The following is a 23,790-nucleotide window of genomic DNA, read 5'->3' as shown; positions in this document are numbered from 1 at the left end:
CCACCACCTGCCCCGCGCGCCAGTGCTCCTGTGGGGCACGCTGGGAGTCGTAGTTTTACGTTACTGCAGTTTTGCAGTTCGGCAGGGCGGCGCCTGCGCCCGCCGGGGTGGTGCCTGAGGTGGCGGCAGCTCTGCGCTGCTTCCTGCGGGGCCGCTCCGCTCCGCCCTTCCCGAGATGGCGGCCCTGGCTGTAAACAAGGCCGGGCCGGAGAGTGGCCGCGGGCTTGGCGGCGGCGGTCGCGGCCCGGCGGGCGCTGCGGTGAAGGTGAGGCGGCGGCTCGGCCCAGCTCCTGTGGCGGGGCGGGCTGTGCCCGCCCAGGACGCGGCGCGGGAGGCCTGTGGTACAGCATATGCCCCTGGGGGTGCCGGGCTTGTGGATTGGTTGTGGTGTTTCTTTTTTCTTTCTGTACGACCATCAGTTTTGCTTTTTGTTTATAGTTAGAGATGTTCCGGCCCTCAAGTGTTTGCTCGCACTAGCTCGGTGCTGCGCTTGTAGCTTGCTAGCTGGCTCACTTGGTATGACTGACCTCTTTATGAGCATCAGCTGCGAGGGGGAGCTCCGCCCGCCAGCACTCTGCTCTGCCAGGGGCTTGCTGGCCGCTTCCTTTTCCTGCCAGGATGTTTCTTGGTTGTGCCGCTTGACCAGTAGGCTTACTGTGGCAGCGTATTAAATGAAGTGCGTAGGAACTAGTGGTGGTCAGGCAGGATGCTGAGGAGTTAAAATGTTCTGTTTGTGTCTGATTTTTTATTTACTTTTTAAAAATCGATAGTATGATCGTTATATGTGTGCACATAAAGCAAAATTACTGACTCAGCTTATGTACTGTGATTGCAGGAACCTCTGTGAAAAAAAATTGTGCTATAGTTTCCTTCTAATTAGCTTAAAACCAAAAATGGTCTTTTTTAACTTACAGGTTCTTGAGTGTGGGGTCTGTGAAGATGTATTTTCGCTGCAAGGGGACAAAGTTCCCCGGCTGCTTCTGTGTGGCCACACTGTCTGCCATGACTGTCTTACCCGGCTTCCCCTTCATGGCAGAGCAGTTCGTTGTCCTTTTGATCGACAGGTTACTGAACTAGGTAAGAAAATAGAAGTTTGACATTCTTGAAACCTTGCAGTCAAGGGTATCTAGAAGATAATGCTTGACATAGATTCTTAGTGCTCCACTTAGTAATGATATTTCCAACTAATGAATGTGCAGTAAGGAGAAGAAAGAAAAGATTTTGCCTTTATGTTTTTGAACCTGGGCTTGCACGCTTTATACCTGGACATTTACAAAGTGACTGCTCTGTTTCTGTGTAAGAGTTCTTGAAGTATGAGTATTAGTTTCCTATTGTCCTAAACACTAAACCCATGTAATTGAATAGTTAAATTTTTGACAAACCTTTGCCTGGACTCATGATGAAGTAATATAGAGGGAAAGATCAGTGATAACAAACCTGGTTTTTACAATGTTAGTGACTTCTATACATGCATTATTGATAGTGGCAGGCTACCAACAGGAATTCCCCTACTCTAATAATGTCTGCACATGGTATTTGAAAGATAAAGATTTTTTTCTTACAGTGAAAGTTTATTTTAGGCAAAAGATGGCATGTGCATATAATTTCTTCAGAATAAGAATTATTCTGAAGTCCACATGGGGTTATGGAGAAGACAAGTTATCAGAGGAAGCTGTAACAAAAAGAACTTGTTAATAGAACTGGCTCCAGCAGTTTTGAAAAGCACTGGAGGAAAAAGGAGTCTGTTGAAAGGAGAATCTTTAGAAAAGGGCATCTCTAATCTTGCAGGCCATGAAAGAAATGTTTAAGTATCAAATTCACTTGACTTTGAAGTACAAGAATCTGCTAGGATTATTAAGGCACTCTGCAGGATGTTTTTGTGAAGATAGAAATCAGGAAAAGAAATATCAGTCTTGTATGAAAGAGGGATTTGTTTTTTAGGCAAGGGAAATGGTAAAGTGTGAGAATCATGAATGATGGCCAGTCTGCTAGAGTGGTTAAGAGTGATGGTTTGTTTGGCTTCTTATCTATGACTGTACAGCTGCACAAGATTTCTTAAACTATGCTTTTAGAGGAAGAGTCTTAGAGCACAACACTTGGTCCTGTTGTGCTCTAATGTGTTATGAAACATTTTTGTCCAAGACCACTGCTTTTTCTCTTGTGATGGGGAACTTGTTGCTTCTTAATTTTTATTATGCAATTTTTCCCAGGCATCTGAAAGGATCCTATCATATTTTTTCGGTATGTTTCATGTTTGGTGAAAATAAAGCTTTACAAAAGCATTTACAGATTTTTTTTTTAATCTTTCTGACGAGTGTTTGATGAAATGCCATGAAATGTTATTAAATCTCCAAGTTTCCTAAAGTTAGGAAGAAGGATTAAAAGCTTCAGGATCCTTAACTCGTATTTATCAACTCCTTAATATGCTTCAGGATATTAAGGAGTTGATAAATAGAGTTTCATCCTGCTGTCTAACCCTAGAAAGAAGAAGGATGCACTCTGAGCAACAGTTGCTTACTAAAGTAATGGGTAGAAAATCTCAGCCAAACAGCTTGAAAATAAAAATACTTCTGCGAATGAAAGTTTCACCTGGTGATCTGAGGGAGGGGGAGGTTGTAGGCACTTTAGTCTTTCCATACCCAATACCCTTGAGACATATTACTGGTTCTAGGATATAAAACTAGGAAGTTTTGTGGAGTGCAGCTCATGGCCCCTCTTTGAGATATCTGTACATTTCTACCTTTCTCTAATCACCTAGTAGTTGCTGGTATTGGTTAAATTTGCTGCACTAGTTCTGTTTTGTTCTAGAGCTTAGGAGCAGAGGGGGCAACTCAGCGCCCAGGGTCACTTTTCATACTTCCCTCCCCTCCATTTGATGATATGAGAAAGCAAGCTCCATGTTCACCCTATAGCAATTCCACGATTCCAATAAAAAATTAATGTTCTCTAGTCTCAGAGAGTTGTTTAGTGTCTAAATCTTGATTATAGGACCACGGCCAACAGAAAACTCTGTTGAAAGAAAAGCTGTAAAATTAGAACATAAAGCTAGCTGTGCTGAACAGTTTCTTTATAAATAACTATGGATTTTATGGAGACTTTTAGTTGGTCTAAAGTAACCTATGGTACTTTTTTTCCATTGCTCTTACTACTAAAGCACTTAATACTATATTCATCCAAGTTTTCCTAAGTAATCTTGGGAGCTTTTTGAAATAAATACTGGGAGATCTGTATATGGGTAGATGTAGCTCTGTTTTTTGGAACTGGACTCAGTTTAAATATACAGGGCTGTCTCTTCTTTCTATGTACAACCGTATGTGAGGGCTGGGTTAGTAGTACTTTGTGAATCAGGATTTTTGGAAATATGTGTTCTGCAAGTGAAAATTGAAACATTGTTTACATGCTTAGCAAAATTTTCTAATAGTTCACAGAATCCTGTTACAAGAGAAAACATTTTGTAATGAGCAAATAGTACTAATGCTTGTCCAAACCATTCTGCATTGCAGAGTAGACAAAACATTGATTTTTGTTGGGTTTTTAAAGAATTCTTTAATAAAATTGCCTGTGATTTAATCTTCTAATGGAAAATTTTCAATTCGTATGTACATGCTGAAGGTATGTGAACTGTTGTCTTCAATTGGATTAACTTTTTTTTTAACCAAAAAGGTGCAGTGGAGAAGTTTGTTTTATTTTCAAACTTTTGAAATCATATATTCTGGAGAGTGTTGATTCAGGCAGTTTATATGGGGGAAAATCCCATAAATGGTGTCCCTAGAAAAAGAGGCTTCTCTCAAAGATTTTCCTTAAGGTGTGTTTATTTGGGAGAAAAGACAAAGACATTTGGGGTTTTTTAAAATTAATATGCGGACCAGGGTATTTTTAGGAAAAATGCACTTTAGGAAAAATGTTACAGCTTTGGAGTTTCTATCTACCATTATTGCAGAGCTGAAATTATTTTCTGTCATTAAAACTTGTTCACAGACATATGCAGGTGATGGCATCTGTCATGGAATCCATCTTATTGGTATTGCTTACATTTACACATGCCTTTGCTAGTGTTTGAGTGCCAAGCTGAAGCTTAAAAATCCTGTGCAGTTAAACATTTAGACGAAAGTTGTTCCTTTATCCGTTTCATTATTTATAATACGTTCGCAGTCAAGCTTCATGCTTCTGAAATTGATGTTTGTGTTGTTAGCTGGAGTCAGTCTAAATATCGTTGGTCTGTCAGTATCTCTCATTCCTGGCTGACACATTTCCTGCTATTCATGTCTTATTCTTCTTTTGAGATGACAGTCAGAATGTGTAATGATTTTTCTAATGGGCATTCTTTCTAGGCACAAGGATGAGATCACTAGACTCTCTTACATTTGTGATCAAAGCAGAATTTGAGGTGAAGTCCAAGAGATTAAATGGATGTATTTACAGAACTCATTGTTTAATGATTTCAAATATAAAAAAAACACTTTGAAGTTGTGTTGAAAATGTGTAGGTCAGGTACCTAAAATTTTGATAGGTAGAGTTAAAAGGAGCAAAGTCCCATTTGTGCAAATATGTAAACTTTATGATGAATACCAGTGAAATCAGACATGACTTTTTTATGAGAATGCATGCTTATGACAAAGTAATCCACCTAGCTCATCAGGGGAAGCCAGTTGATATGGTCTTCTTGTATTTCAGTGAAGTTTTGGTACTGTCTCTCACAGTGTCCTGCTGGACAAAATGTCCAGCGTGCAGCTGGATAAACAAACACATCATGGGATGGGAGAGCAGCTGGCTCACGGGTCAGGCACAGAGGGTTACAGTGAATGGGGTGACATCAGAGTGCTGACCTGTCACTAGTTGGGTTCCACAGGGCTCTACCTTAGGCTCTGTGCTCTTCAATGTCTTCATAAATCATTGGGTGCATGACTGGGGGGGAATACGAAGCTCACAGATGATAGAGAACTGGGAGGAGCTGTTGGCTCTGGCCAGGAGGCCCTGCAGAGAGGGCTGGGCAGCCACCAACCACGTGAAGTGCAAAGTAAGGGAAGGTGCTGGGTTCTGCACTTGGGATGGGGCAACCCTGCTTGTACAGACAGACTGGGAATGAGAGGCTGGACAGCAGTGCCATGGAAAGGGCCCTGGGATTCTGGTCCATGGCAAGTTGAACATGAGCCAGCAGTGCCCTGGCAGCCAGGAGGGCCACCCATGTCCTGGGGACATCAGGGACAGCATGGGCAGCCAGACAAGGGAGGGGATTGCCCTGCTCTGCTCTGCACTGGGGCAGCCTCACCTCGAGTGCTGGGGGCAGTTCTGGGTGCCACAGTGTAAGAAGGACAGTGTGGAGAGTGTCCAGTGAGGGCATGGAGGCAGTGAAGGGCCTTGAGGGGAGGCTGCATGAGGAGTGGCTGAGGTCACTTGGTCTGTTCAGCCTGGAGGAGACTGAGGGGAGACCTCACTGCAGTCACAACTTCCTGTTGAAGGGAAGAGGAGGGGCAGGCACTGATCTCTTATCTCTGGCAAGCAGTGACAGGACCCAAGGGAATGGCCTGAAGCTGTGTTGGAAGGGTCTAGGTTGGATATTAGGAAAAGGTTCTTCACCCAGAGGGTAGCTGGGCACTGGTACAGGCTCCAGGGAAGTGGTCATAGCGCCAAATCTGCTAGGGTTCAGGAAGTGTTTGGAGGATGCTCTCAGGCACACAGTGTGGTCATTGGGAATGGCTTGTGCAGTGCCAGGACTTGCACTCAATGATGCTTGTGGGTCTCTTCCAACTCAAGATGATTCCGTGATTCTGTGCTTTATAGAATGCTTGCTGGTTATAAATTCTGTTTCAGTAAATTAAAAGTTAGCTTCACTTGTTTTTTAGGTGTGACCAAGATGGACATGTTATACACTTGCTTGTACTTGCATTACCAAGTCTCATGATACATAATAGAAAGAATATAAGAGCCATACATCTTTGTTTCTCATGACAGAGTTATGAACAAAAAAATAACTACGTAATAGCTACTAATTTATCTTTTCTGATCTTAGTTACAATTCAGTAAATTACTTTTGTTTTGACTTTCTCTTCACTGCTAGACATGGAACAGAACTGACATGATTAAAATGGCATACAATGTTGTAAATTGAGAAGAGTACTTCTCAGTTTCTAGCGGTTTTGTCACAAACACTAAAACCTGTGAAAGAAGAGACTTTTGTAAGAAGCTCTGTAATGATTGAATAGCTTGTTCTTCTTGCAGCCTTACCCAGTGTTTGCCTAAAGGCTAAGACAATGTTTGCTTAAAGACTAGGAACTATAATCTCTTATTAAGTAGGCTTATCCTTTTGGTACATGTAAATCCATTTATACTGGGCTATTAATGGCTATCTGGATTAGTAGCTAATCTGAAAATAGAAGGTGCATGTTAGTATCAGCAGTCATTATTGTGACTATTTTGTATGCTGTAGAAGCTGAAGGTTGTGCACAGTTAGTTTCCTGTGGGAAGGTGCTAAACACCCTAGAAGGGAAGCAAGTAGCCACTTTTCAGTGCTTTGTTTTCTGAGAGTTATTCTGTCTAGATATCTATTTAGCAAATCCAGACTGTTTAGAAAATGTTTTGATGTAAATTGGTAATACGAGGTGACTGTTTCTTGTTCTGTGTTATAGAAAAAAACAGTTATCGTGCTAGGAGTTCTCAACCTAAAAAAATTTTAAGCTCTGAAGTCAGAATATGTCAAAGCAGACTTTGCTGGTGCTTAGTGTAATTTTGGAGGGACAGAACATACCTTCTGTAAACTCCTACAAGTTCTGTGATAAATAAAAGTAAAAATATTTTGTTTGTTTGTTTGCATCTTATTTTGTGGAGTGCAGTGACCTTAGATTGGGTGTTGGCAATGTAGTGCCTCTCTGGGCAGAGAGGTCTTCAACCATGGAACTGATAACTGCAGAGGTCCCTGACTTTAAAAGCACAGACTTTTTAAAGCACCTTGCTTTATATCTAACTTCAGTTAGATAGCACTACTTAGCACTAGTTACTAAGTAGTATTTCCATAGGCCCATTTCTGCAAGCAGCAAATGCATGGTCTTTACTGGTAAACATGTTTTTTAAAACAGGTTATCAGTGTTGTTTTATATCCATCGAGAGTGTTGTAGCATAAAATTGTTAAAAGTGCTCCCATTTATAGCTATAGGAAAACAGTATCATCCATTTATTGCCTTTAATCTGCGAGGCACATAAATTCTCAGTGACCAAATTTCAAATAGCGTATTACAGTCTATAGTCTAAACTGTGAGGAAGATGGACTAAGGAAAAAAGTTTCATGAAGTTATAGTGGAAACTACATAAAGCAGTGTGGTTATCGACTGGGTATTTCTCATAACTGTGTAGTTGTTGTCTGTCTCGTCATTTATTAATGCACTTTCATTCCAGTGATAAATTACAGTCTGTGGAGTGTTTGATGAATGTCCATATTGAAGAAGTAAAACTTCATGTCTGTAAAAGATCAGTGAGATGACACTGAATTCCAGAAGGATGAAGGGCACATACTCCTACGAGACTGCCATAGGGCAGCATACTTCAGGAGTTAGGAAACAATGTGGGACAACTGGACAAATCAAGTAGTCTGGGCTCTCTGGGAAAACACATGGGAATTCTGTTTCCTTGAGTTCATGTAGATAGCTGATGTGTCATGTGCACAAACTGAAGTGCAGAAGTTTTGTCTGTGTATAAGGAAACAATTTTGACTGTAAGAGTAACCAGGCTCTGTCACACCTTGCCCAGAGGGGTGATTGCATCTCCCTCCTTGGAGGTCTTCAGAAGATGCCTGGGTGTGGTCCTGGGTAACCAGCTCTAGGTGATCTTAGCAAAGTGGTGAAGGGAACCCTCCAAATGTCAACAATTTTGTGATTTTGTTATGGTTAAAAAGTAATGATCCAGTGCTCAAAGATGATGCTTTATCTCATGAGCCACGTTTTCCTTGCAACAGAGAAAATGTCATTAAATTTATGACAGTCACACTGGAAAAAAGTCAAGGGATAACAATTTTTTGAAGAAGCAACTGCTAGGATTCTCATATGCTATGTGGCCTATACAGTTACCATTTAGCAGCAGTTATTGGGATGCAGTTCTGATTTTGCTTCTCATCTCATTGCTTCATGTTAACTTCTACAAAATAAGGATCATGCAGGAATAGAAATGGATTTCTGCTTTCCTCTAGGGAGTATGAGTGATCTTCCATTTTCTCAAATAGTATAGTACCTTGGGTTTTGTTTCTGAACATTGTTTTAACTCTTACTTAGATTTTGCTGGCATGAGATCTGCAATTGGTGTTGCATCTTGTGATACAGGGAATAAGGTTTCTCAGTAGGGAATTCTTCATGGCTTCAATTACTAGGGTAGAAATGTTCACTATACCTCTGGAAAGAATAATTTTTATAATACACAGTGTGTGTTCCTTGTATTCTTTAGTTATTGCAGATTATTTTACAAGTATTTTTACTAAGTTTCTCTAAATTTTTAATAATCTTGGCATCTTTTGATAGGGAAGATCTGCATAAATATTAAATAGCTCAATGATTAAAGGAAGGAAGAAGATGGAGTGAGCTTGCAGAAAAAATGCTGCCTCACTTAGGGAGGTACTTGAGTATCTCACTTTGCTAATATTAATGTAGTTGATGTGTTCCTAATATTTGTCTGAATCTCAACTGTGGTTTGTGGAATTTCTCAAAATGATATGTGCTTGAGATTTTTCTTCCTCTCCTTCCCTTTGTTTAACTCTTCATCAAAAATAGGAGATTCTGGTGTCTGGGGATTGAAAAAGAACTTTGCTTTATTGGAACTCTTGGAACGGTTACAGAATGGACTTGCTGGGCAGTATGGGACAGCTGAAGAAGGCATTGGTCTGTCTGGAGAGGTACTGAATTTTAAACAAAAAAAAGTTTCATTTGCTACAATTTATCTCTAAATAGGAAAAAGATTGAAAATCAGTTCTTTGCTAAATGTAATTTCACCAATAATACTGTTCTTTTCTTCCAGTATCTAGTATTAAGGCTTCAGTGAATTGTTCATAATTAAATACTCATTTGTATTTGACTAAAGCAGAAAATAAAGTGGTATTAATAAACATACATACTATTTCACCCCCTTTTTATGCTTGTAGGATTTTGAGAAAAGGTAACTCATTTTAGTTATATAAGCATAGATTTCTGAAACTCCCTAGGCATTCTTCCTCAACACTTCAGCTATTCTTGTCAGTAGTTGCCTTTTTCAGTAATTTTATTATATACTTCATTACCAAAAAGTAGCTGCTTTTATCATTTTAGTATTAACAGCTGGTGTGCAACGTATCTTGCAGTACCATTCTAGATGTAGATAACTTTTCTAAGTGCTTATTTGAGTGTTGGTGTTTTGTTTTACTGTAATTCTCTGTTCTGTAATAACTGCTTTGGAGGAAATTCCCAGAACCAGATTTATTTTCTCCTCCAAACCTTTACAACTTGCACTGAAGCTTGGATTTATAAAATCACTGAACACTTTAAATTTGTGTTTTCAAAAAGTTTATTGAAAACTTATAAACAAATTTCAAAGTAGTCCAAATATTTATTAGTGTATAACTTTTGAAGAAAGCCTGTATTGTTGACAAGTCTTCTGATTTTTCCTCCATTATTGGGATTAAATGTTAACCACTTTAGTTTTGCCTGGTTTTCGTTGTTAGAGTATCATTCGTTGCGATGAAGATGAAGCCCATGTTGCATCCGTGTATTGCACTGTTTGTGCCACTCACCTGTGTGCAGATTGCTCCCAGCTTACTCATTCTACTAAGACTCTGGCGAAGCACAGGCGTGTACCTCTTGCTGATAAGCCTCATGAGAAGACGATGTGCTCCCAACACCAAGTGCATGCCATTGAGTTTGTTTGTTTAGAAGAGGGCTGTCAGGCGAGTCCTCTCATGTGTTGTGTCTGCAAAGAATATGGGAAGCATCAAGGTCATAAGGTACTGCTAGTAGTTAATTTCTAGTCATGCCATGGGGTGGCTTGCATAGTTACTTATCCAAATAAAGTACAAAAGGTTGTCAAAAAAGCAGGATAGATTCTTGATGTGTTCATCCCATTCTTTAATTTTCCCTTTGTGTCAGACAGTTGCCATGGTAAAATAAAGAAAAAAAATGTCTAAGAACTCAGTGAGTTACTAATGTGAATATATATGTGAAGAAGGACAGTCTCTTTATCTGCTGCATTTTTCCATGATATTGGGCCACCATTTTAAAAGCTGTTTTCATAATGCAGACACTACATACATTTCACATCACTGGTGCAATCTAATTGTCCTTCTTTTTTATAATAAATTATGATAAACAAGTAAGTTTTTGTTTAGTTGTGTAATTGCTAGATGTCTGAGCTAGTTCCAGCATAATCTGTAAGTCCTGACTGTTTTTTTTTAATTGCAATATGGTTTTAAGTTCTTATTTGGTATGTGTAAATATATGCCTATATACTTGCACATGTATATTAAATATGTAGTAAAATAGAAAAGATTATTAAGGAGAATCATTATGATTGATGTTTCATATGTTGTTTTAATTAATAGCATTCTGTCTTGGAACCAGAAGCGAACCAGATTCGTGCATCCATTTTAGACATGGCTCACTGTATAAGAACTTTCACAGAAGAAATCTCTGATTATTCCAGAAAATTAGTTGGAATTGTTCAGCATATAGAAGGAGGAGAACAAATAGTTGAAGATGGAGTTGGAATGGCCCATACTGAACATGTATGCTTTTAAAAAAATTTTATCTACCCCACATGCACAGTTTATTGGCTTTTCTGTAATAACTGGGATAAGGACTTTCTTTGAAAATTATGTGTAGGTTTTATAGGGCAAGACTTCAAGGTCTTCTATTTAGCAAGTCTATGTTGAGACTTAGGTCAGCAGATAGATGGGAACTTGAGTGTTACAATGTTTTTAGGCTATATGACAATATGGAGGCACTGCAAAAAGTTGTTTGACTCCTAGTGTACAGTCTGTGTGTGTTCTCAGGTGGTGTAATACTATTCAGCCTTTTTTCCCTGGTCATTTTTAGTGAGGTGTCTATACATGCAAAAAGCTATGTGATTATAGGAATAACTTCTAGAAGTGTTTTGGTATTATGCAGAAAGTCTTACCAGCCCTAACTGGGACTTGTACTGTGATGTAGCCAACCTGATGTGAAAATAAATTAGAATCTGGAATAAAATTTAAAATTTGCTCCTGCAATCAACTGGTGTCCTTAAACTCTTGGATCTCTGTACTGCAACACTCTAGGTACCAGGAACGGCAGAGAATGCTCGCTCATGTGTCAGAGCCTATTTTTCTGATCTTCATGAAACCCTTTGTCGTCAGGAAGAAATGGCTCTTAGTGTTGTTGATGCTCATGTGAGAGAGAAGTTGATTTGGCTTAGGCAACAGCAAGAAGATATGACCATTCTCCTGTCACAGGTTTCAACAGCTTGCCTTCACTGTGAAAAGACTTTGCAACAGGTAGGTTGGCAAGTGAGCTGTAGCATATGGCAAAATACATGGAAGTACAAATTCATTTTAGACTATAAAAAAAGAGATTAGATGGTATTCTGCATTATTTTCTTATAAGATTAAATTAGACATGGTCTAACATGAGATTTAAGTATTCATTACAAGGGAGTGTTAGCCAAAGATAATCGGTACAAAAGCATAGAGTCCTCTAGTTACTGGAAACCCTGTGGCATGATTTTTCTCGAGTTCTTTCTGATATTTGTGAGGTTAGTGGGAAGGCAAGACAAGACTGAAGCAAAGAAAAATACCTACAGAATGTATTGGAAAGATTTTACAGTTGCAGGTACAAGTATAGATGTTTGAAGCCAGTTGTCATAGCTGGCTGGTAGGAAAATATGTTTTACGATTAAATTAGGATTAAATTTCAGTAGCACTTGTAACATTGGTAATTCAACATCTTAAATGTATGACGAAAGTGGCTGTGAGTTTCTCATTTGTCTCTTACTCATTCAGTTTAATTATAAGAAAAAGTAAATAGTATGTGTAGCAAATAGTAAACTGAGTGTGAGAAGCTTCTTCTTGAATGTGTTATTTGTTCTTCTTTTCCCCAGATTTGTTTAGAGCTTGTGTTTGGTTGTGTAGTCAGGTTTGACTGTACAAATGTTCTGATCATGAATGGGTGGATACTGATATTTTCCTATTGTGTTGCTGTATGCTGCAAAATAGTTGCTCTGTTCCATCTGCTTAAATGATATATGAAAAATATAAATGTTCTTTATATGTTACATTGTTATTATTGTTTCTTATAAATTATTCCTAGGTGCGTCATAATGAAAGTTTGTTGTTTTTTTTATAAACCTGCAGAACTACTTAGCATCTGTTCATGTAAGAAAACTGTTAAGATATTCATATTTGTGTTGCAATTTTAAATAAATCTATTTTATAAACATTAATTTCTTAAATTTCTTAAAGTAGTGTAGTGTATTTCTATTTAAAATGCCTTCTTTCTAGCAATCATATTGTATTTGGGGTATTTTTAAGTAAATTACTAAAGAAAAGGCATGCTTTTGTTTTCTTTGTCTGTTTAGGATGACTGCAGAGTAGTGTTGGCCAAACAGGAAATTACAAGATTGCTAGAGACATTACAGAAACAGCAGCAGCAGTTTACAGAACTTGCAGATCATGTACAGCTGGATGCTAGCATACCTGTCACTTTTACAAAGGTATTCTTAATCTCATGGAAGTACAGTTATCCACTTTATGAAGTCCCAAATCTAATGTAAAATAAAGCAGGAATAATAGATGTACATTATTATGCTGTTTTTGTTACAATAAGTTGAGGCAATTCAGTATCAGTTAGAGCCACATTGTCTTATCACATGATGAGTGCAATCTGGTATTTGAACAAACCACGATGCTGCTGTAATAAGGGTGGGAAATGTTCTTTTGACATTGACCATATCAGTAACTTTGTTTGAACATGAGCTGTTTTCTTCTAAATAAGTTGGATAACATTTGTGAGTTCTAGAAACACCTTTCTTTAGAAACATATCTGATTATTTCCTGGAGAGTGCTCACTTCTTTTAAATGGAATACTACTATTACAACTTTCAGTTTCTAATGTTAAAAAATTTTATTTCTTCAGTTTATTAAACAGTCATTTGTTTTACAGTTGCTTAGTATTCACCCATAGCTTAGCTTATATATGATTAATCTTCTAAGTAGGTTTGGGTTTTATTGCTTCAATATAATTTCAGCACCACTTTCTTGAAGGGAATGAAATTATTCACAGTTTGATAATGGTACTTCAAATTTGGTGTATTTATGTGGTATTTATTATGCTTTCCTCATAGGAAAGTAAATATTTTTGAAACTCAGTGAACAGGAGGTACTTTGGTGTATGAGGGTTTTTTGGTTCTGAATGAGCGAAAGAGGAAGAGGATCTATTGTGGCTGAGACAAAAATGAGAATTTAACTGTAGCTGTTGAAGCATTTACTGTAGGGAAATGAATGCTTCCATAAAGATTCATAATTCCATAAATTCTATTTAATTTCTCAAGTCAGTTCTTGCTGACTTGAGAAATTAAATTTCTTCAAAATGATTTTGTAACCTCAGTATATTTGAATTTCCATGTTAATGCAGCATTTTCACTTCTGCCTGTCTCTTTCCTATTCAGCAGAGACCAGAGCTGGTAGGGCTTAGGAAACCTCTTCTGCAAACCCTCGTTATTCCATGAATGATGCGGTAATCACATTTCACAGATGAAGAATTGCGAGTCAGAGGGGCATTTTGAATGTCTGGCTTTGGCTTTCAGAGCTATTCATCAGATTTGGATAATTTTGGTTGTGAATTTTTGAGCATTTGGAAGGAGAATGATGGGAGCTAGCTAAAGTGTTACAGGAAGCCTAAAATAGGCTTGGGGGACCCCAAAGATTTGGTTTTGTCTTGTAACAATTTGTATTTCTATTAAGTCTTCTGAAGGTTAATTTCTGAATTTCAAAGGTGCTAAAGTGTAATTTTTCACAAAAACAGCAGCAGCCACAAAAAATAAGGTGAAAGTAATTCCTTCAGCCTCTTACTTTTTGTTTCCTCACATCTGATAAAGCTAAATGTTCTCTTTCTTGACAATATGTTTTTACATTACTGTTATGCTGATGCCCTCTATTGTGACTTGCATTGAGGCTTGTTATACACATCTGGACCTGACAACAGATATCAGGCAGAAATAAAATCTTCAGATAAAAACCTCTATACTGTTACTATATTACTAGAAAGGTCTCTCTTACAAGCTAGCATACACTGAAGGCTGAATCCATTATAAAATGTAAAAAAGCATTTCAGACAGTACCAGATCAGAGGAACATTTAATATCAAATTAAAGTTATGGAGGTTTAAGGAGGGGAGAAATCCTTTTCATTCTTGAAAGTGAGTAAATGTTACCTTTTTTTTGTTGGTTTGTTTCAGTGATGGCACAGGAAAACAGGCATAGTGCCATTTCCTCTTTATGAACCAGCTAGATACAAAGCTCTGAAGGGAGGATTTGGAAAACTCCTCACTAAGGAGCATGATCCTTATTTAAAGATGGTTTTCTGTTAAATGAGTGCAGGGGCTGTAGAACATTATAGACCAGTAATGCATTTGGTCACCGTTAACATGTGTATGTGCATACTGTGGAGAGAGAAACTATTAAGGAAGCAGTGCCTGAGACTGACAGATAAATTCTCATTATGATGTTAAAGTCGCTATGGCAACTAACCGTTAACAACATCAAGACTATCTGAGAGGGCAGTGTTCTTTCAGACGGAAAGCACTTTAAGATACCATTAAGTAAACCTGTACAGAGGGCTTTTGTCTCATCAAATTTCTTGAAAGAGGTCAAGATGAAAAAGTGAAGAGATCATAGTTGTGGATTTTTCTTCTGCACTTTCTGCACTGAGATGTAAGAAAACAAGTTTTTCTTCAACAGAAGTCTAAGGTTACCTGTTTTTAAGTATGCGATTGAGTTAGGCACATGCCAGAAATACAGACATGAAGGGGTTTTATTTGTCATTTTTAAGCAACATTTTAATTAAAGGTGCTGATAAAATTGACAAGGAGAGACTTTTTCATGTCAATTTTTAGCTGTGATCATGAGTAGTACATTAATACTGACTCATATTGCAGATGCTACACACAGTTTTCTAAATAGCAACTTTGCTTGAAATGGTTTTTTTTGAAGTGACAAAACTGCTTGTTCAAAAAGTGGAAATTTGGTATCCATTGTATTTTGCTTCCTTCTGAGAGAATACAAACATGCTGAGAACACCCTGTTTCCATTCTAAACCTCAGAGAAAGCAAACGGCAACAGGATGGCTAAATTTGACGTGACTCATCTCCTTAGTTTCCCTAATGATTTAAGTTGTATTGCCTCTGCCCTCCAGCCATGGGAGCTGTCAAGGTGACCAGTACATCTGGTGGAGCTGTGAGAGGATTGTCAGACTGGCTCATTGTCAGTAAGCTCTGCCCATAGCCAGGGTACTGCCACCTTCAAGAAACCTGTGAACTGAGCAGCTCTATCCAGAGCTGCTGCTTTTCCTTCTTCCTTTCAGGTGCAGAGAAGAACTGGGGAGATTCACTGACAGAAATTTTGGATAAAATCAGAACTGAAGTTTGAGTGTGAAAAGAGTGCTGGAGACATGGCATTTTTTAGACTTTTCAGAGCCTTTTGCATACTTATTTATGTTTTTGCTTTCTCAGAATCTTTTCTGTTGATGTGCTTGTCAAAAATCTGCCCACAAGTTCTTCTTTTCCAGAATGAGATAACCCATTCTGATAATTGTGTTGTGTGCAGCGTTGTCACTGAATTTCAGCTCTGACTCCAAATATCTAGAACTTAGACAAAATTTATTAAAAAGCAGTTAAGTCTCAAGGTTTTATTTTCCAAATCTCAAATAATCTTTTGGTTGTGGAGCATCTGCCTTGTGTAATAGTAGTGCTGAACCTGCTGAGTTTATGCAAGTTCATTTCACAGATTCAAATAAAGTAATTTATTTCATAGTGAGTAGGTAGTCTGTGGAGTTCTATGATAAGGAACATCTGGGCCCATTTAGGTTTCAAGCAGCAAGTGGACAATTTCATTGGTGAATAATGCATCAAAATCTGCTGGTTGAGGAAACTTCACAGCTGGCTTAGGAAATCCATGAGCTGCAAGCTCTTAAGCACAGGGAAGTTATTTAAGACAGTTATCATCACTATGTACTTTCCTTATTTCTTACTTTCATGTCCATCTTTGCCTAGTTTCAGACAGTGTATTTGATGAAATGAACCTTTGATCTGGCTTCTACACTTACAGTCATGATGTTGCTGACTCTTGCATTGTGGTAGTTGCATAATTATATTTTAAATTTTTTGTAGGGAGCAATTTTTCAAGGTATTTTTATTCTCTTCTAGGATTGTGATAGCATAAGGTCATTGAATTGTATTGATTATTCTGAAAGTATGCTACTTCTTCGATGACAGAAGGGAGAATCCAGTTGCTTGTCATGATGACAATATATCCAGATACATAATGGATCCTGTGTGTGTGTATCTGTGTGTATATGGAAAGATAAATAGTTTGATATTTCACATTGTGTGATATAGATGTTTATATGTCCTTTAACACTGGCAACCTGTTGGTCTTTTACCAAGAGATGTCATAGCATTTTTGCACTCAGTAGTATTTCTTCCGTAAGAAGAAAGAAGAGGCTGTATGGAGTAGGCACAGTGTTGTCTGGATTTTGCAAGAAAACAAATATACTGCCATGTAGTTCTGGTGATTGAAACTCCTGATCTTTCATCAAGATAGCAGTTCTAAGTACTTCAAAATGTGTTTTGGGAATATATACCAATCTCAGAATATGTGTTTATTTTAGACATAAAGCATTTTATGCTTTGCCATTTGATCACAGTGTCATCTCCTTCAATACTCAACAATAGTTTGGTGTAAACTACAAATACGGAAGTTGATTCTCATTTCTTGTCTCCAAGCATGACTTAGGGGATTTTGTTTGCTTTCCTCTACTGTTTCAGAATACTGCTTAGTGCTAGTAATGTTGCTGTTGCAAAGGATTGGAAGAGGCTTAGGGTGAAGAGGTAAAGCTATGGAACCTCCAGCAAGGAAGTAGCTCTCTAGGTGGAGGAATTAATAATGTGGGGGGAAAGAAAGAGTTTTCTGATCAGAGAACTCTAATTAATTGCCATATAAAATTGCTCACATGGTCTCAGCCAGGAATGATGCAGGAATTTGAAACTTTATCAAATACAGACATACTGTCACAAAACTGGCTGACTTTCTAAAAGACATGTAGTAACTCAGGTCAGGTAAAAGTTACAGGTTCACTACAGACATTATTGGATATTTTGGTTTCTATTATTGCTGGAAGTGATTGATGATTGTGCCTTGTACTTTTGGAGACCATCCAGTTAATCATTTTAGAAATGGCGACAAAATACACTTTTTAAACATAAGGGTTTTCTAGATTCAATTTCCAAAATTTGCTGTTGTCATTAATACATGATATTCTGTTTCTTCCAGGACAACCGGGTACATATTGGACCAAAAATGGAAATTCGAGTTGTTACTTTAGGATTAGATGGAGCTGGCAAAACAACTATTTTGTTTAAGTTAAAGCAAGATGAATTCATGCAGCCAATTCCAACAATAGGTTAGTAGCTACAATTTAAATGTAATGACTTTTCTGAATGTTTGGTTTATCTGCTAATTTTGGTTATTTTATGTTCATACAGAGCTGGACTGTAAAAATTAAATATTTTTATTCCAGGTTTTAACGTTGAAACAGTAGAATACAAGAATTTAAAGTTTACTATTTGGGATGTAGGAGGAAAGCACAAATTGAGGCCTTTGTGGAAACATTATTATCTCAATACCCAAGGTAATACTGATATAGCTCTTAAAATGTATTTTGTCTTCTAGCTTGTGTTTCAAAGCCAGACAGATTATTAACAGAAATAATTTATGACAGTAGAAAGTTGTTCATCTAATGCAAAGTACAGCTGTTAGATTCGTGAGCTAATAAATTTTAATCCAGTTGGTCAAAATGTCTACTGCATGATAAAGGTACATTCTCCATAAATCCATCAGACAGTTCATGGAGCCAAACAAAATTAGAACCTCTGTTAAATTGGTTCTAGCTGACAACAGACAAGGTACAGCGTCCCAAAGTCTGAATAGTGAGAAGCAGTACTTGCCAGGTATGAAATATAAATAGCACTTGAAAATACTCAGCTTTTAGGAGCCTTTAGATAGCAGCTTAAAAAATTCTACCAAGTTCTGTAACTTCTAACTTGCTATTGCAGTGTGACTGTAGACTATATTATTGAGTCTGAAAACATTGATGAACTTAAAAATTTCTGTTGTTTTGTAAATCCTCCATAGGTTTTTCCCAATTCAGAAAGAAGTTCATCTTGATTCATTCATTCACAATTATCTGAAATACTTAGGAATTACAAACAGCAGCTCATGTGCTGAGCTTGGCTTTGTGCCTTTTTCAGCCTTAAATGCAAACTTTAACATGTTAAATTACTCATGTTTTCAAACTTTTAAAAGTTGTATTTTGGGATTTCTGTTGTCCTCCAAAAACATATTGTGTGAAGTAGCATGGCATCATGCCTGCCTTGGAACTGCATGTTGGAGAGAAAGCTACGCAGTTACCCTGGTACATATCTGCAGTAGGTTATTTTTAGTTTTTGGTGTTGGGGCTTTTTTTCATTGCAAACCCCTTGATTTTAAATTCTGTCCTCTAGCTCTGCCCCCTTGACTCTGCAGTCTTTCTGGCATCTTAGTTACCCTCTAGTGGGTAGTAAAATCTAATGCTGCTATGTCGGGTCCTTGGCCATCTTTTCTGGATTGTGTAGTCTGTAGTTGTAGCAAGCTGTGCTGATTTGGCTAGACCTATGAATATTACAGCCCATTAAGGGAAACTGAGACAGCCATATGGGAGTTAATGGAGTATAAATGAATCAAGAAATGGTTTAAACTGAGGTACTTAATCCACGCATAGTAAATCTGGTTTTAGACCTAAGTAGTTAAAATATCATAGCCTTTATGTTAGACTAGGAAAAAAATTGGATTTTTTTCATTGTTTTAGGATGAATTCTAGACTTCTGTTTAAAATACAGAAATATTTAAGGAATTTCTCAGTCATCCTGGATTTAAAATTTAAGTTGTGTACTGAGAAACTTCACATGAAAAGCTTCTAGAAAAAGGAATGGTGTAAGTTGAAAGCTAATTTTGCAGTTTATATGTGAATGTGTGTAAAACATTTCTCTTCTTCTTTCATAGCGGTGGTGTTTGTTGTTGATAGCAGTCACAGAGACAGGGTCAGTGAAGCGTACAGTGAACTTGCAAAATTATTAACAGAGAAGGAATTGCGGGATGCCTTGCTCTTGATCTTTGCTAATAAACAGGTACTTATGATTTGGTTTTACTCTGTTTTCCTCAACTTGTCTATCAAATTCCAACCTTCTGAACCCTCTGCTGTGGATAGGGAGTGCTAATGTGGAAAGCATAAAATGTAGATATTTTCCTTATGTGTAGTGCTGGTCAAGTAAATGGTGGTGCTAAATAGATTGATCTTAAGTAGCTAAGTAGCGTGCTTAGTAGATTGATCAACCAGGGTTTTTTTATGGTAAATAACAATTAAACAAGTAGTAAATGCTTAACTGGTTGATTTGTCTTTTGTGTTTGAAGAGCTGTTATGTCATCTGTAGCTTCAGTCTAAGCCGATGAAATGGCTTCAAATATAATACAGAAGAATAATTGAGTCTTTGTATCTGATTCTCTTGCAGGATGTAGCAGGTGCTCTTCCAGTGGAAGAAATCACAGAACTGTTGAGTCTCCACAAGCTCTGCTGTGGCCGTAGCTGGTATATTCAGGGTTGTGATGCCCGAAGTGGTACAGGACTTTATGAAGGATTGGACTGGCTTTCAAGGCAGCTAGTGGCTGCTGGTGTCCTGGATGTAGCTTAACTGTACATCAGCTGCAATTTAATGTTGTAGTTTATGGTTTTGTTTTGTTTGCACGATTTATGGTGTTGGCACCAGGTCTGCTCCCTGAAGAGGGGACTTTATTTAAGTTGGTGGTTACAAAAAAATATAAACCTTCATCCTAGATTGGATAATTGGTTCAGTAAACTTGTGTCATTATAGTGGTTTTAAAAGTTGATACATCTACATTTAATGGGAATGGAAGAGTGTTACAAGGATGCCTTGAAATTCCTTTTCAAGATATTGTTAACATTTAAATTTTTTTCCTGGTAAAATATGCATTGCATTTCATGTAATAGTTATAATGCGGTTACAGTAGTTAATTGGTATTATAAAAATTCTAAGTAGTTTAGGAATACTTTCCCATTAAGCTATTCCAACATCCATCTCAAGTTTATTGGAATAGCCAGCTCTATTAGTTAGAGATAAGTGGTGCTACTCTTTAATATCAAAAGAATCCATCAGTATAAAGGTGGCATTGAAATTTAAATGCAGCTACACCATGTAAAAAAAATGCTTCCCTTATTATTTATTAACCTACTTGTTTGTTACAGGAAGGTAGCATAACTGCACAAAGAAAATTCAGAATTGGAGAAAAGTATTGCAGAGCAAAGGGGCTGTGGCATTACTTAGCAACTTGTTTTATATCTTGGAGGCAGGAGTTAGTTGGGTTTTCCACACTGAATTATTTATGGACATAGTACGGTGATACTGAGGTGAAAGTGTTTTGTGCATACTTAGAGACATAATCTGCCTTTAGAGATTAAGTTTATTCCTGAAAAAGTCAAATTAAATTTTTAAAAACCAACTTCTTAAAGAAGTAGTGTGGTGTAATGTCAGTCCAGCTGTGTGTTTTTATGTAGAAGTCATGATTCCAGAATAAGGTAGTGGCCTTAAAATATTCAATAACACAATGTAAAACCAGTGAACACTAATTATAAGTCCTTAGAAGGGTAGATGATAAAATGTGATATAAACCTTGCATAATTAGATTTTCAGTTTTTACTGTACCTTCTACATGGAATTGTCACCAATGCCTCTATCTTTGAAGATTACTTATCCACAAACCCATGAAGTACGGGTGTAGTGCTGTTTAAATTTAGAGAAGGTTGCAATGACCTAGTGATATGTTTTTTTCTGCTGGACATGAAACTTTGGGAACAATTTTATCTGTCTGATATGCACACCAGAATCTTCTTCCCTTTTCTCTAAGTCCATGGCCACTGCCAGCTGAAGAAGTTAATGCCATGGACTCTCTTCATGTTGGTAGAGAAGTTACAATGACTGTGAGCAGTAGATCAAAATTCTGTATCATAACTTTTACTGGAGTAAAGGCGAATCAGGAGAACTAGATAGTGCGAGTGAACAGTGTTCTTTCACAGGTGTGGAGATATTTTTGCCGTGCTGAAAAGTGTTTATTTTTAAGAGCTCTGGATCTCACCTAGTAAAGAAGGTGTATCCCATTATCTGTGGCTTTGCTTTCATTGTATTATTAGGAATTTTGTTGTTTTCCTACTACATACCTTAAGTAAAGCCAAGAATGTATAAACGAATAATTTAGTACATTTGCACTTTTCTTCTAGAGGGAGCAGTTAATGTAACTACTTCCTTATTATGACACTTGTAGTATTCTTCTTACTTAAATTTCAGGTAAGTTATGTTAAATGCAGCTTCAGATTCAGCAAGTCTAATGATGTGAATACCTGAAGGAACACTAAGCTTTAAAGTAGTTTAATGCATTTGAAGTGGTCTTCAATGCCTACACATGTACAGGTACTGAGACAGAGTATTTAGTCTTTCTTTAGACAACCTGATAAATTTGGGAATCGTTTATAATGGAGTGAAAAGTGGGGTTTTTGCACATGCCAAACTTTAAATTGTTCTTCCTTCCCAACCTGTAACTTCTTGCACAGTGTGCAGTTGGTGGCTGTGATTTGAGCATCTGCTCAGCCTGTGCTGCAGAGCAGCCCCTGACCTAATTAGGGCTGACTGTCCCTTCACAGCTCTTGAAATACAAACAAGTTCTGTTAAGTATGGTAGACATTTCTTCTTGTAATATTTTTAACAGAAGACATGCATTCTTTAGAAGAATCCTGATTTAGTTTCATTTTAGCTGGCTTAAGCTTCAGTTACACATGCTGCTCAGCATCGTTCTAATTCAAAATGTTCAAGGTGACTAGTTGGTATTTTATGTAACATTAAATTTGAGGGGAGAGGAAAACTTCTCACTCATGCATATTTTCAAGTACAAGTGATTGCTTGTGACACATGGAATGCTACCATGAAAGTGTTTTTAAACTGAATTTATTTAAGATGACTTGAAGTAAATGTGAAAGTGTTGCATTTGTCTGTGAGCTCTTCAGTGTAGAGTACACTGAGAGGTTTATTCGTATTATACATTAATACAACATATAAATTACTTTAGTTTTAAATTTAAGCTTGTTTTACCAGTTTTACTGAACTTTAATTTTTAGTGTACTGACTTATGGAATATGTAATTGGAATATTTCTTGAACTAGAACTCACTAAATGCACTAAAGCATTGCTAACTGTTTAGAAAGACTGAATTAACTTTTCAAAGGATCTTGATGTAATTTTGAAATTGAGTAAATGCAACATCCAGTGACTGTGTTGTAGCTTTCTTCAAAGAACTTCATCTCAAAAATAGTATGTATGTGCTAACTGAACAGTCATGTTTTATCACTGTTTCTGTATTCTATCTTCAAAATTACTGTGGACTGTGAAGGTCTGGTTCTGAGAGTGTTGAGTAGATGTGGATCTTAGGTAAAGATTTCTTTAAAGAAAGAGCTCTTTTAGTAGAAGAAATTTGTGAGCTGCTGCAATTTGCATTGCTCAGAAAAGAATTTCTTTTCAATAAAATATGTAAAACTTTGAGAACTAATTTTAATAAACTTGCCTTTTTGTTTTGTTTTCTAAGGTCCTCTGAGAATAGAGGTGCACTACATTTAATTTCCGTGGAATTTTTCTTACTGATGCTGTACCTCACTAAAGATAAACTTCCTCATGGTAACAGCAACTTTCGAGGAACTATATTTGGTTACCATGCATCATATCTCAATTCATAAATGAAGTTAGCAGAACTGTAAACTCCCAAGTCTTTTATGAGTGCAGTGGTGTTAGGTGAACATAAACAGCCATGATCAATGTTACTGTTTATAGAGTAGATTTAACTAAGCAGCATAGTAACAGGACCTTTTTGAAACAGATTCACAATAGCTTGAGAAGTTGTCTGAGCTTTCAGTGTGAGCCTGCTGTTTGTGAACAGAGAAAAATGAGAGTGATGTTTGGGGGCTGTCTTGGGGAAAGTGATCACAAAAGGGGGTTTTGATTCTTGGAGAAGTAAGGATAGAGGTCAGCAGCTCTGCCACCTTGGATTTTCAGAGGGCAGACTAGGGCCTGTTCAGGAAACTATTTGAGAGAGTCCTGTAGGAGGTAGTCCTTAAGAGCAATGGAGTCTGGGAAGACAGAAGGAAATCCTAGCAAGAGATGCAGGAGCAGGGTCTGCCCAGGTGCTGAAAGATGAGTTTGTGGTAAAGGAGGTCAGCCTGGCTCAACAGAGAGCTCTGGTTGGAACATGCAGAGGGAAGTTTTATAACCTCTGGAAGAAAGGGCAGGCAACTCATCAGGACTACAAGGGTACTATGAGGTTATGCAGGGAGAAAATGAGAAGGCCCAGCTAGAACTTGATGTGAGTACTGGTGAAAAAGACAACAAAAATGTTTTTGCAAATACATAAGTAACAATATGGCCAATGAGAATCTTCATCCTTCATTGT

The 23,790-nt window shown here is 37.5% G+C and overlaps 1 protein-coding gene across 5 annotated transcripts; it reads left to right on the top strand.

Annotated features, from left to right (window-relative positions):
• The first annotated feature begins 90 nt into the window (after positions 1–90).
• Positions 91–22,902, top strand: TRIM23 (tripartite motif containing 23). 5 transcript variants are annotated; one of them, XM_039709619.1, is made up of 11 exons: positions 93–265; positions 915–1,077; positions 8,751–8,872; positions 9,674–9,952; positions 10,547–10,729; positions 11,261–11,476; positions 12,556–12,690; positions 17,524–17,653; positions 17,771–17,881; positions 19,291–19,415; positions 19,797–22,902. In XM_039709619.1, exons 1-11 carry the CDS (start codon positions 176–178, stop codon positions 19,974–19,976), a joined length of 1,734 nt encoding a protein of 577 aa, XP_039565553.1. In that variant the 5' UTR covers positions 93–175; the 3' UTR covers positions 19,977–22,902. The 5 variants fall into 5 exon arrangements, with proteins under 5 accessions (XP_039565555.1, XP_039565554.1, XP_039565553.1 ...); XM_039709622.1 differs by having other exon boundaries at positions 212–341; XM_039709621.1 differs by lacking the exon at positions 9,674–9,952 and having other exon boundaries at positions 91–265.
• The last annotated feature ends 888 nt before the right edge of the window (positions 22,903–23,790 follow it).

Source organism: Passer montanus, unplaced genomic scaffold, assembly GCF_014805655.1.
Source record: "Passer montanus isolate IOZ18808 unplaced genomic scaffold, ASM1480565v1 scaffold22, whole genome shotgun sequence".
NCBI classification, from domain to species: Eukaryota; Metazoa; Chordata; class Aves; order Passeriformes; family Passeridae; genus Passer; species Passer montanus.
Note: the sequence above shows the minus strand (reverse complement) of the source record. Positions and strands in the feature narration are given on the sequence as shown.

Bases quoted from the DNA above. Each gene is read 5' to 3' on its own strand.
- TRIM23 (XM_039709619.1), top strand. From the start codon at position 176: ATGGCGGCCCTGGCTGTAAACAAGGCCGGGCCGGAGAGTGGCCGCGGG. The intron at 1,078-8,750 runs GTAAGAAAATAG...CATCAAAAATAG, and splicing joins TCGACAGGTTACTGAACTAG to GAGATTCTGGTGTCTGGGGA. The intron at 17,654-17,770 runs GTTAGTAGCTAC...TTTTTATTCCAG, and splicing joins GCAGCCAATTCCAACAATAG to GTTTTAACGTTGAAACAGTA.